The sequence below is a fragment of the Syngnathus floridae genome, chromosome 19, assembly GCF_059516105.1.
Source record: "Syngnathus floridae isolate MCC-2025c chromosome 19, RoL_Sflo_1.0, whole genome shotgun sequence".
NCBI lineage: Eukaryota > Metazoa > Chordata > Actinopteri > Syngnathiformes > Syngnathidae > Syngnathus > Syngnathus floridae.
This window is the reverse complement of record NC_142431.1, coordinates 4,411,262-4,425,230: the sequence shown is the minus strand read 5'-3', so window position 1 is coordinate 4,425,230 and position 13,969 is coordinate 4,411,262. Positions and strand designations below refer to the sequence as shown.

Below are 13,969 nucleotides of genomic sequence, written 5' to 3'. Positions count from 1 at the left end.
CTGCCCCCCCCTGGGCTGGGTTGTAGCCTACATTGTCATTTCCTGTTCTGTGAAAGGAAAGTCTGTCATGTCACCCCTCATTGAGCAGTAAGCACTGTGGTTGTTTGGTCATGGGTAACCCACCCATCTAAACAAGCCCCACCCATTCCTCCTCCCCCCCTTGCCCTTCTCCACCGTCACCCTCATGGCAGCCAAACGGCGGAAGCCGCCCCGCTCCCACACTGCCCCCATTTCTCGCCTCTCTCACACCTTCACCCCTCCCGCTAGCCGGCCCTCTCCCACCCCAGCCTGCTGTCTGTGGGTGCGGCGCTGAGTTTGAACTCTCCTCTGCAGTGGCAGGCAGTTTCGCCGTCGGAGAAGACCCCCGATCTGAAAAGAGCTTTAAGGACCTTGCTTAGTAAGATGAAGGTAATGTCAACAACGGCGACGACCTGCACCCCGACACTCAAGCGAGAGCACCCAACAAGACGTGTGTGTGTGTGTGTGTGTGCGTGTGTGTTATTGTACATGCATCCTCACAGTGATCGGATGTGTGTCAAGTCCACAAATGTCCCCCATTTGGACATTCCGAGGGAATGATGCCTCGTCACATCGTTCACCAGAGCATTTCAGCTTGACCTTCCACCTCCCCTTTTGATCACTGCCCACTCAGCCAATCACGCAGCATGTTTGTTTCCACTTCAACTAAACACGAGCTACAGTGCACTTCTTGTCCGCCATAACCATGTTTGACTTGTGCACTTTGTTTCGGATCTGCTCTCCGGACTTTCCCCAATGTGTGCAGGGACAAAGAAATCTCAAGACTTCCAAGGTTTTCTAGACAGAAATGTACTGCCCAGAGCATAAATGTTATGCAACAGGATAATGATCCAAAACAGACCAAAGTCTAAAATTCTGACTAAAAGTGGCTTTCTACGCTCCCTGGTCGAGATCTTGCTGTCTTGAGCATCTGTGGAAGAAGCGGAAACACTCAGTCCCTTCAAGCAGCTGGAACAGCTTGTGCATGAAAAGTGGGCCAAAAGATTTGCTAAGAGGTGCAGAAGTCTCATTGAAAGTTACACAAACTGTTTGGAGTGTGGTGATCGCCTCAAAAGGTTGCGCAACAAAATATTAGGTGAAGCGCTACATGCAGGCAATATTCAGAATTCCCGTTTCTGAAACATTTGGAATAATGCTCGGTTGATATCTTGACTCACTAACGATTCCTTGTTTGACTTGATGCTTGGTTTGTGGTAAAAAATCTAAATGGGGGAGAAAAACTATCAATGAAATCTAGAATAAGAACAAAAGTGTTTGTCTCATCTGAATGAATGATCTGTCGATTTTTTTATCCTCCATTTCTTGACATCATGTGTTAGGATAACCGTCCATGTGTATACGGTTACCATGGCAACAGAGGGAATCCAAACAAATTAAAGCTCAACGTAAAGGCTTCCCTTTTTTTTTTTCCCTCTTTTGCAGGATTCTGACTCCCCTCGTCACTCGACAGCCTCCAACAGCTCAACCTTCAGCAGCCCCCCGAGTCCGGCCTCGCCTCACAAGACCAAGTCGTTGTCCTTGGAGAGCACTGACCGCACGGGCTGGGACACATGAGCTGACCAACCGACCGCGCCCTCACTAGCCCGGCAGCCCAGCGACAGCACACGACCCCCCATGCCCACACAACTGTACCTCTCTCGACCCCCTCCCCCCCTCCCCCTCCTGTTTGGGTGGAGAAGTGGTATATGAATCAAACATCTCCCTCCTTTTCAGCATCAACTGACACGCCCCCCTCTCTGCCTCATTCAGATGCAAAGACAGGAAAAAAAAAAAGATTTGTATTTGTACATAGGAGCCTTTTGGGGTTTTAGGGGACAATATTTTAATTTATTTATCAATCTTAGATTAGAAGCATTCGTTTCTCAAGGCGGCCGGAAGAACACCCCCCCCGCCCGGCCCCCCCCTCCATCGTTCCCAACCAAGCTGCAGACTTTGCTAACACTAAACTTCCCACTAAGTGAGTGACTTTACGATCCGTTTCCCTTCCAAAATAAAACGTCATCACTCATCTTCGGTCCGTTGGACCAATCATCAAAAGGGGTCCACTTTGCCCCCCCTCGACCAACCACCACAATAATGTACATAGGTTCAAAGTAGAGAGTAATATATGATAAGGAAATACTATAGAGAACTACACTTTTATTTTCCTTTTATTCTCGAATGATTTGGAGTTTTATTCACACAAAGTCAATTTTAAAACTTTTATTTGAATTTCTTTTATTTTATGACACTTTGTTCCCCGCCCCCCTAACATATTGATTTGCATTTGAGTGAAAATCTGGATGAACCCGCGTACGCACTGACGAGACGTTAATGCAGCAAAATGTTTGTGTGCATGTGTGAAACCAAAAAAAAAAAAAAAAAAGGTGGGAAAAAGAGAGGCAACATGCTTGTATTGAACAATGTTTGTTTGGATCATCTACTCATTTATGAGAAAAAGAATGTCAACACTGAGGGAGATCATTGTTTATAAACTTGCCTCCCACTCACAACCCCAATCTGCTTATCATAGTGCTGACTGTTATTTTATTTTATTTCTTGTACTGGTGGATGCAGTGTCCTCAAATGTGACACTACCATGTGAATATTCACAACACTACAGTGTGCTTCTAATATGCTATTGTCACTTCTTAAGTGTGGTTGTCAGGGAAACAATACTTTACGTGATCATTTCTCATCATCCAGCTTTTTTTTTTTGAAACACTATTCCACACGTGTGTGTTTTCCTTTTCGTTACTAACAAAAGCCGATTTGATTCAGATTGAAAGCACCTCCCAAGCGCCTGGCATGTGGAATGTATTACCCCAGAGTGAGGAGGACCTTTTATTGGCCATTGTTGTACAAATTAAAGAAAACAATCCCGAAGAAAAGAGACTAACTCAGGAAAAGGTTGGAAGCAATATGGTGATTGGAGGAGTGGATTAAAAAATGGTTATAGGGCTGCTGTGGAGAGAAAAACTTAAATAAATCAATTGCCTTTGCATTTCAGTGAGGTCTTATCTATGATACCTTCTGTATTTTGCTCTTTCATATCATAATACACTTTGGTTGTTTTCTAGGATTGCTTTGTAATAATTTGTACAGTTTTGCATGTAATAGATGTAATCATTTGTTTTTGGTTTGTTTTCCTTTGGATTTGCTTTCCCCCCCTCTTATTTTTTAAACAGTTTGGGTGTTTTACTGAGGATAACCCACTACAGGTGATGTAGATTCTTTTTGCACAAAAATATTTAAGGTGTAAGGTCAAAACAAAATATATGGAACTGGCTGCCACACTTCAGTGGACAACTCATATTAACCTGACTCCGATGTATTTCAATAAAGCGGAGGGCTGTTACAAATGGAGTGTGTGTGTGTGTGTGTGTGCCGAATCTGTCTGATCTGTCTCCTACTTTTTTTTTTGTAAAAAAAAATGTATAGGACAGGAAGAATTTTTTGTAAAAAAAAAAAAACATGTATAATATGGCTTTTTTAATTTACAAAAACCATATACATTTTTAAATAAAAAAACATGTAAGGATATTTTTTTTAAATAAAAAACATGTATAGTTAAGCTTTTTTTTTTAATATCTGGTATTGTAAGGCTTTTTTTTTTAATAACTATGTATAGTAAGACTGCACACAGTTGTGTTTTAATAACCGTACAGTTTTATGTAATTAATTTTCTCGCTCAGTCTCAGATTCACCTGCAGGACTTGTCACGTTCACCAAACAATGCCAACCTTCAACTGCTAGTTGTTATGTTCATTATGTCTCCATTGATGCTAGCCATTGTATTCCTTTGTTCAGACAAATTGAACAGGTCTTACCTTAACAAACTTTTCTGACAGTTTCGGCAACAACTAGTGTTGGCTCGTGAGTGAACGATTCGTCCAAAAGAACGAATTTCTTTTCAGTGAACGAGTGAACGAATCACTTCCTAAAGTGATTCATTCTTTTTTCAGTTCATATGACTTCAACCAGTAGGTGTCGGTAATACGCATTGAAGCTGGTGCCACCTCGCCCTAAAACAAAACGAAGAAGAAAATGCCATGCAGGGGTGTCCAAGTCCAGTCCTCGAGGGCCGCATTCCTCCATGTTTTCCAAGTTTCCCTCGTTAAACACACCTGATTCAATGATCAGGCTCCTGCAGAACGTGAGGATGAACTGATCATTTCAATCAGGTGTGTTTAACGAGGGACACTTGGAAAACATGTAGGAATGCGGCCCTCGAGGACTGGACTTGGACACCCCTGCCTTACACTGAGTGCCAAAAGTCCCAATGATCGTGAGCAGCACGGGGGGGCCCCATTTCAACCCCTTACACTGAGTGCCAAGCAGGGAAGAAATGGGTACCATTGTTATAGTCGCTGGTATGACTCGGCAGGGGTTTGAACCCACAACCTCCCAATCACAGGGCGGACACTCTCCTCTTAGGCCACTGAGCTGGTAAACACTTGTATCGTGGTATAACACTTATAGTCGTTTTTAAATAACGTGTATACCTATATACGCCTAAATATTGTTATCCAATACATCTACTGCAATTTCACATTAGATTGCTGGTTTGAAATTTGCTTTTAATATTATTTTTAATAAACATTTATGTTAAAACTTGTCTGGCGTCTTATTCCTTGTTTTTATATTCGCCAATTAAAACATAAAAATCAGACATTTGGTTAACTGCTTTATCTGACAATTTGTGTAGGTACACTACACGAGGTTAAAAAAAAAAAGAGAATAAATAAACGGTTAATTGCACAACGAAAGCATTTCCTCGGACCTGGGATCGAACCAAGTTCTTAACGAGCAAGAGCTCGAGTCACTAACCAGTCGGCTATTTCGACCGGCAGTCAGCAATTGCTTGCACTGTTTTGTACTAATGATGTGCATTCCAGTTCTCAAGTGAACTGAATCTTTAGAATCGGTTCACTCAAATATTTGTTCAAAAGAATCGTTCACCAAATCGTTCGCTACACTTTCTTATTTATTTATTTTATTATTTTTTTTACCTCGTGTAGTGTACCAAAATATCCCATAATTATCTGCCTAAATAATTGTGACTAATTTAAAACGATTCTACTTGTTAATACCTACAAAATAACATATTCTAACCGGAGATTGCATTGACCAAATTTTCACATGGTCCTTGTTTACATTTTGCATTTGACACTGACAGCTGTCAAGTGCCACGTTAGGGCTCTTCTTGTGTAAGTTTTATTTGTTATGGGTTTTCTTTTGTAAGTTTAACTTTGGGTACTTCGAAAGTGTCATTTTAAATTGTACTTTGCTAGGTGTTCGTGTACACAACGTGTTGTGATGACATCTGCTGTGGAGTCTTCACTGATAAAGTCGCTTGTGAGCTGCTCCATAAAACCATACATGTTCCATGAGAAGTGAGCGAGCATTCCATAGGGTAGTGGTTAGCTCTCTGGGCTCTCACCCCAGCGACCTGGGTTCGAATCTCAGCGGGACCTATAAAATTTTATCATAGAAAACACGGTTGCTTGTGTGCTGGCCCATATAACCATACACCTTAGACCACCATACACTTAGGGTTAGTTTTAAAGCTAGGGTTAGAGCTGGGCTTCGGGTTAGAGCTAGGTTTAGGGTTAGAGTTAGGGTTAGAGCTATGGTTAGAGCTAGAGCTAGGGTTAGGGTTAGGGTTTGTGTTAGGCTTGCTCTCGCTTTTGCTGTGCTTAGGGTTAGGCTTGCTCTTGCTGTGCTTAGGGTTAGGGTTTGTGTTAGGCTTGCTCTCGCTTTTGCTGTGCTTAGGCTTAGGGTTAGGCTTGCTCTTGCTGTGCTTAGGGTTAGGGTTAGGGTTTGTATTAGGCTTGCTCTCGCTTTTGCTGTGCTTAAGGTTAGGCTTGCTCTTGCTGTGCTTAGGTTTAGGGTTTGTGTTAGGCTTGCTCTCGCTTTTGCTGTGCTTAGGCTTAGGGTTAGGCTTGCTCTCGCTTTTGCTGTGCTTAGGGTTAGGGTTAGGGTTTGTGTTAGGCTTGCTCTCGCTTTTGCTGTGCTTAGGCTTAGGGTTAGGCTTGCTCTTGCTGTGCTTAGGGTTAGGGTTTGTGTTCGGCTTGCTCTCGCTTTTGCTGTGCTTAGGCTTAGGGTTAGGCTTGCTCTTGCTGTGCTTAGGGTTAGGGCTAGGGTTTGTGTTAGGCTTGCTCTCGCTTTTGCTGTGCTTAGGCTTAGGGTTAGGCTTGCTCTTGCTGTGCTTAGGGTTAGGGTTTGTGTTAGGCTTAGGCTTGCTTTTGCTGTGCTGAGGCTTAGGGTTAGGCTTGCTCTTGCTGTGGTTAGGGTTAGGGTTTGTGTTAGGCTTAGGCTTGCTTTTGCTGTGCTGAGGCTTAGGGTTAGGCTTGCTCTTGCTGTGGTTAGGGTTAGGGTTAGGGTTTGTGTTAGGCTTAGGCTTGCTTTTGCTGTGCTGAGGCTTAGGGTTAGGCTTGCTCTTGCTGTGGTTAGGGTTAGGGTTAGGGTTTGTGTTAGGCTTAGGCTTGCTTTTGGTGTGCTGAGGCTTAGGGTTAGGCTTGCTCTTGCTGTGGTTAGGGTTAGGGTTAGGGTTTGTGTTGGGCTTAGGCTTGCTTTTGCTGTGCTGAGGCTTAGGGTTAGGCTTGCTCTTGCTGTGGTTAGGGTTAGGGTTAGGGTTTGTGTTAGGCTTAGGCTTGCTTTTGCTGTGCTGAGGCTTAGGGTTAGGCTTGCTCTTGCTGTGGTTAGGGTTAGGGTTTGTGTTAGGCTTAGGCTTGCTTTTGCTGTGCTGAGGCTTAGGGTTAGGCTTGCTCTTGCTGTGGTTAGGGTTAGGGTTAGGGTTTGTGTTAGGCTTAGGCTTGCTTTTGCTGTGCTGAGGCTTAGGGTTAGGCTTGCTCTTGCTGTGGTTAGGGTTAGGGTTAGGGTTTGTGTTAGGCTTAGGCTTGCTTTTGCTGTGCTGAGGCTTAGGGTTAGGCTTGCTCTTGCTGTGGTTAGGGTTAGGGTTAGGGTTTGTGTTAGGCTTAGGCTTGCTTTTGCTGTGCTGAGGCTTAGGGTTAGGGTTGCTCTTGCTGTGGTTAGGGTTAGGGTTAGGGTTTGTGTTGGGCTTAGGCTTGCTTTTGCTGTGCTGAGGCTTAGGGTTAGGCTTGCTCTTGCTGTGGTTAGGGTTAGGGTTAGGGTTTGTGTTAGGCTTAGGCTTGCTTTTGGTGTGCTGAGGCTTAGGGTTAGGCTTGCTCTTGCTGTGGTTAGGGTTAGGGTTAGGGTTTGTGTTGGGCTTAGGCTTGCTTTTGCTGTGCTGAGGCTTAGGGTTAGGCTTGCTCTTGCTGTGGTTAGGGTTAGGGTTAGGGTTTGTGTTAGGCTTAGGCTTGCTTTTGCTGTGCTGAGGCTTAGGGTTAGGCTTGCTCTTGCTGTGGTTAGGGTTAGGGTTTGTGTTAGGCTTAGGCTTGCTTTTGCTGTGCTGAGGCTTAGGGTTAGGCTTGCTCTTGCTGTGGTTAGGGTTAGGGTTAGGGTTTGTGTTAGGCTTAGGCTTGCTTTTGCTGTGCTGAGGCTTAGGGTTAGGCTTGCTCTTGCTGTGGTTAGGGTTAGGGTTAGGGTTTGTGTTAGGCTTAGGCTTGCTTTTGCTGTGCTGAGGCTTAGGGTTAGGGTTGCTCTTGCTGTGGTTAGGGTTAGGGTTAGGGTTTGTGTTGGGCTTAGGCTTGCTTTTGCTGTGCTGAGGCTTAGGGTTAGGCTTGCTCTTGCTGTGGTTAGGGTTAGGGTTAGGGTTTGTGTTAGGCTTAGGCTTGCTTTTGGTGTGCTGAGGCTTAGGGTTAGGCTTGCTCTTGCTGTGGTTAGGGTTAGGGTTAGGGTTTGTGTTGGGCTTAGGCTTGCTTTTGCTGTGCTGAGGCTTAGGGTTAGGCTTGCTCTTGCTGTGGTTAGGGTTAGGGTTAGGGTTTGTGTTAGGCTTAGGCTTGCTTTTGCTGTGCTGAGGCTTAGGGTTAGGCTTGCTCTTGCTGTGGTTAGGGTTAGGGTTTGTGTTAGGCTTAGGCTTGCTTTTGCTGTGCTGAGGCTTAGGGTTAGGCTTGCTCTTGCTGTGGTTAGGGTTAGGGTTAGGGTTTGTGTTAGGCTTAGGCTTGCTTTTGCTGTGCTGAGGCTTAGGGTTAGGCTTGCTCTTGCTGTGGTTAGGGTTAGGGTTAGGGTTTGTGTTAGGCTTAGGCTTGCTTTTGCTGTGCTGAGGCTTAGGGTTAGGCTTGCTCTTGCTGTGGTTAGGGTTAGGGTTAGGGTTTGTGTTAGGCTTAGGCTTGCTTTTGCTGTGCTGAGGCTTAGGGTTAGGGTTGCTCTTGCTGTGGTTAGGGTTAGGGTTAGGGTTTGTGTTGGGCTTAGGCTTGCTTTTGCTGTGCTGAGGCTTAGGGTTAGGCTTGCTCTTGCTGTGGTTAGGGTTAGGGTTAGGGTTTGTGTTAAGCTTAGGCTTGCTTTTGCTGTGCTGAGGCTTAGGGTTAGGCTTGCTCTTGCTGTGGTTAGGGTTAGGGTTAGGGTTTGTGTTGGGCTTAGGCTTGCTTTTGCTGTGCTGAGGCTTAGGGTTAGGCTTGCTCTTGCTGTGGTTAGGGTTAGGGTTAGGGTTTGTGTTAGGCTTAGGCTTGCTTTTGCTGTGCTGAGGCTTAGGGTTAGGCTTGCTCTTGCTGTGGTTAGGGTTAGGGTTTGTGTTAGGCTTAGGCTTGCTTTTGCTGTGCTGAGGCTTAGGGTTAGGCTTGCTCTTGCTGTGGTTAGGGTTAGGGTTAGGGTTTGTGTTAGGCTTAGGCTTGCTTTTGCTGTGCTGAGGCTTAGGGTTAGGCTTGCTCTTGCTGTGGTTAGGGTTAGGGTTAGGGTTTGTGTTAGGCTTAGGCTTGCTTTTGCTGTGCTGAGGCTTAGGGTTAGGCTTGCTCTTGCTGTGGTTAGGGTTAGGGTTAGGGTTTGTGTTAGGCTTAGGCTTGCTTTTGCTGTGCTGAGGCTTAGGGTTAGGGTTGCTCTTGCTGTGGTTAGGGTTAGGGTTAGGGTTTGTGTTGGGCTTAGGCTTGCTTTTGCTGTGCTGAGGCTTAGGGTTAGGCTTGCTCTTGCTGTGGTTAGGGTTAGGGTTAGGGTTTGTGTTAAGCTTAGGCTTGCTTTTGCTGTGCTGAGGCTTAGGGTTAGGCTTGCTCTTGCTGTGGTTAGGGTTAGGGTTAGGGTTTGTGTTGGGCTTAGGCTTGCTTTTGCTGTGCTGAGGCTTAGGGTTAGGCTTGCTCTTGCTGTGCTTAGGGTTAGGGTTTGTGTTAGGCTTAGGCTTGCTTTTGCTGTGCTGAGGCTTAGGGTTAGGCTTGCTCTGCTGTGGTTAGGGTTAGGGTTTGTGTTAGGCTTAGGCTTGCTTTTGCTGTGCTGAGGCTTAGGGTTAGGCTTGCTCTTGCTGTGGTTAGGGTTAGGGTTAGGGTTTGTGTTAGGCTTAGGCTTGCTTTTGCTGTGCTGAGGCTTAGGGTTAGGCTTGCTCTTGCTGTGGTTAGGGTTAGGGTTAGGGTTTGTGTTAGACTTAGGCTTGCTTTTGCTGTGCTGAGGCTTAGGGTTAGGCTTGCTCTTGCTGTGGTTAGGGTTAGGGTTAGGGTTTGTGTTAGGCTTAGGCTTGCTTTTGCTGTGCTGAGGTTTAGGGTTAGGCTTGCTCTTGCTGTGGTTAGGGTTAGGGTTAGAGTTTGTGTTGGGCTTAGGCTTGCTTTTGCTGTGCTGAGGCTTAGGGTTAGGCTTGCTCTGCTGTGGTTAGGGTTAGGGTTTGTGTTGGGCTTAGGCTTGCTTTTGCTGTGCTGAGGCTTAGGGTTAGGCTTGCTCTTGCTGTGCTTAGGGTTAGGGTTTGTGTTAGGCTTGTTCTCGCTTTCGCTGTGCTTAGGGTTAGGGCCAGGGTTTGTGTTCGGCTTGCTCTCGCTTTTGCTGTGCTTAGGCTTAGGGTTAGGCTTGCTCTTGCTGTGCGAGAGCAAGCCGAACACAAACCCTAACCCTAACCCTAATCACAGCAAGAGCAAGCCTAACCCTAAGCACAGCAAAAGCGAGAGCAAGCCTAACACAAACTCTAACCCTAACCCTAAGCACAGCAAGAGCAAGCCTAACACAAACCCTAACCCTAACCCTAACCACAGCAAGAGCAAGCCTAACCCTAAACCTCAGCACAGCAAAAGCAAGCCTAAGCCTAACACAAACCCTAACCCTAACCCTAACCACAGCAAGAGCAAGCCTAACCCTAAGCCTCAGCACAGCAAAAGCAAGCCTAAGCCTAACACAAACCCTAACCCTAACCCTAACCACAGCAAGAGCAAGCCTAACCCTAAGCCTCAGCACAGCAAAAGCAAGCCTAAGCCCAACACAAACCCTAACCCTAACCCTAACCACAGCAAGAGCAAGCCTAACCCTAAGCCTCAGCACACCAAAAGCAAGCCTAAGCCTAACACAAACCCTAACCCTAACCCTAACCACAGCAAGAGCAAGCCTAACCCTAAGCCTCAGCACAGCAAAAGCAAGCCTAAGCCCAACACAAACCCTAACCCTAACCCTAACCACAGCAAGAGCAACCCTAACCCTAAGCCTCAGCACAGCAAAAGCAAGCCTAAGCCTAACACAAACCCTAACCCTAACCCTAACCACAGCAAGAGCAAGCCTAACCCTAAGCCTCAGCACAGCAAAAGCAAGCCTAAGCCTAACACAAACCCTAACCCTAACCCTAACCACAGCAAGAGCAAGCCTAACCCTAAGCCTCAGCACAGCAAAAGCAAGCCTAAGCCTAACACAAACCCTAACCCTAACCCTAACCACAGCAAGAGCAAGCCTAACCCTAAGCCTCAGCACAGCAAAAGCAAGCCTAAGCCCAACACAAACCCTAACCCTAACCACAGCAAGAGCAAGCCTAACCCTAAGCCTCAGCACAGCAAAAGCAAGCCTAAGCCCAACACAAACCCTAACCCTAACCCTAACCACAGCAAGAGCAAGCCTAACCCTAAGCCTCAGCACAGCAAAAGCAAGCCTAAGCCCAACACAAACCCTAACCCTAACCACAGCAAGAGCAAGCCTAACCCTAAACCTCAGCACAGCAAAAGCAAGCCTAAGCCTAACACAAACCCTAACCCTAACCCTAACCACAGCAAGAGCAAGCCTAACCCTAAGCCTCAGCACAGCAAAAGCAAGCTTAAGCCTAACACAAACCCTAACCCTAACCCTAACCACAGCAAGAGCAAGCCTAACCCTAAGCCTCAGCACAGCAAAAGCAAGCCTAAGCCTAACACAAACCCTAACCCTAACCCTAACCACAACAAGAGCAAGCCTAACCCTAAGCCTCAGCACAGCAAAAGCAAGCCTAAGCCTAACACAAACCCTAACCCTAACCACAGCAGAGCAAGCCTAACCCTAAGCCTCAGCACAGCAAAAGCAAGCCTAAGCCTAACACAAACCCTAACCCTAACCCTAACCACAGCAAGAGCAAGCCTAACCCTAAGCCTCAGCACAGCAAAAGCAAGCCTAAGCCTAACACAAACCCTAACCCTAACCCTAACCACAGCAAGAGCAAGCCTAACCCTAAGCCTCAGCACAGCAAAAGCAAGCCTAAGCCTAACACAAACCCTAACCCTAACCACAGCAAGAGCAAGCCTAACCCTAAGCCTCAGTACAGCAAAAGCAAGCCTAAGCCTAACACAAACCCTAACCCTAACCACAGCAAGAGCAAGCCTAACCCTAAGCCTCAGCACAGCAAAAGCAAGCCTAAGCCCAACACAAACCCTAACCCTAACCACAGCAGAGCAAGCCTAACCCTAAGCCTAAGCACAGCAAAAGCGAGAGCAAGCCTAACACAAACCCTAAACCTAAGCACAGCAAGAGCAAGCCTAACCTTAAGCACAGCAAAAGCGAGAGCAAGCCGAACACAAACCCTAACCCTAACCCTAAGCACAGCAAGAGCAAGCCTAACCCTAAGCCTAAGCACAGCAAAAGCGAGAGCAAGCCGAACACAAACCCTAACCCTAACCCTAAGCACAGCAAGAGCAAGCCTAACCCTAAGCCTAAGCACAGCAAAAGCGAGAGCAAGCCTAACACAAACCCTAACCCTAACCCTAAGCACAGCAAGGGCAAGCCTAACCCTAAGCACAGCAAAAGCGAGAGCAAGCCGAACACAAACCCTAACCCTAACCCTAAGCACAGCAAGAGCAAGCCTAACCCTTAAGCCTAAGCACAGCAAAAGCGAGAGCAAGCCTAACACAAACCCTAACCCTAACCCTAAGCACAGCAAGAGCAAGCCTAACCCTTAAGCCTAAGCACAGCAAAAGCGAGAGCAAGCCTAACAAAAACCCTAACCCTAACCCTAAGCACAGCAAGAGCAAGCCTAACCCTAAGCCTAAGCACAGCAAGAGCAAGCCTAACCCTAAGCCTAAGCACAGCAAAAGCGAGAGCAAGCCGAACACAAACCCTAACCCTAAGTACAGCAAGAGCAAGCTTAACCCTAAGCACAGCAAAAGCGAGAGCAAGCCTAACACAAACCCTAACCCTAAGCACAGCAAAAGCGAGAGCAAGCCTAACCCTAAGCCTAAGCACAGCAAAAGCGAGAGCAAGCCTAACACAAACCCTAACCCTAACCCTAAGCACAGCAAGAGCAAGCCTAACCCTAAGCACAGCAAAAGCGAGAGCAAGCCGAACACAAACCCTAACCCTAACCCTAAGCACAGCAAGAGCAAGCCTAACCCTTAAGCCTAAGCACAGCAAAAGCGAGAGCAAGCCTAACACAAACCCTAACCCTAACCCTAACCCTAAGCACAGCAAGAGCAAGCCTAACCCTAAGCCTAAGCACAGCAAAAGCGAGAGCAAGCCGAACACAAACCCTAACCCTAACCCTAAGCACAGCAAAAGCGAGAGCAAGCCTGACCCTAAGCCTAAGCACAGCAAAAGCGAGAGCAAGCCTAACACAAACCCTAACCCTAACCCTAAGCACAGCAAGAGCAAGCCTAACCCTAAGCCTAAGCACAGCAAAAGCGAGAGCAAGCCGAACACAAACCCTAACCCTAACCCTAAGCACAGCAAGAGCAAGCCTAACCCTAAGCACAGCAAAAGCGAGAGCAAGCCGAACACAAACCCTAACCCTAACCCTAAGCACAGCAAAAGCGAGAGCAAGCCTGACCCTAGACTGCCGGTCGAAATAGCCGACTGGTTAATGACTCGAGCTCTTGCTCGCTAAGATCTTGGTTTGATCCCAGGTGCGAGAAATTACCTTGATGTGCCTAATTTACTCTTTTTTTTTTTAAACCTTGTGTAGTGTATCTATTGAAGGTGTACCTACACATATTGTCATATAAAGCATGATTAAGCCGATTTTTATGTTTTAATTGGCGAATAAAGTAAAGTAAAATTGGAAAATCAAGCAGTTATTAGACTTAGTCGTGCAATTCAACAAACGATCAAATCAAGCTGTATGTATGAAAATCAATTAACCAGTCGTTTTTCCAATGACCAAAAGTGACACGGACCGAAATATTGCCAAATAGAGCACACCAATATGTACATAATACATTTCACCCCACGCAAGGACTCTTTCTCCATCTCAGCCGCTGATAATGCAATTACACTCGTCTCCAGCAGTGCTTTAATAATTGAAACGTAATCATTGACACCAACACCTACAGTGATCAGCTAGTTGATGGAAATAAAGGTTGTCACTTGCTACGTCAATGTGGATACAAATTCATTATTGAATTCAATGTGCACTGAATAAACAGTTGACGTCAAGTTGTAATACACAGTCTTACCACAAGAGGCTACTAGAATGCCACTATGCCCCCCCCTTTTTTTTTAGGCCTTTTCTGAACAGCAAAAGTAATCACTGACTGTCTTGAAATAATCCTGATAAATATAGATAAATATAACTTTTTTATTATGTAAAAATAAAAAAGTGCAGATTATAATTTTATGGGATAAAAAATTCTCATTTGCTGCATAATGTTTTCTGAAATAATGTATTCACTGTCTGTTCATCCATTTTGCTTGCATTCCATTA

The 13,969-nt window shown here is 46.0% G+C and overlaps 1 protein-coding gene across 2 annotated transcripts in view; it reads left to right on the top strand.

The window, feature by feature from the left end:
- Positions 1-3,384, top strand: part of cdc42bpab (CDC42 binding protein kinase alpha (DMPK-like) b) — a 40,794-nt gene extending 37,410 nt beyond the window's left edge. The window contains exons 42-43 of one of the 2 annotated variants that reach the window (XM_088361517.1): positions 334-408; positions 1,462-3,384. In XM_088361517.1, coding sequence (XP_088217643.1) covers positions 334-408; positions 1,462-1,593 — 207 coding nt within the window. In that variant the 3' untranslated portion in view covers positions 1,594-3,384. The remainder of the gene's footprint in view (positions 1-333; positions 409-1,461) is intronic. The other variant, XM_088361518.1, reaches the window with a different exon arrangement.
- Positions 3,385-13,969: the final 10,585 nt, after the last annotated feature.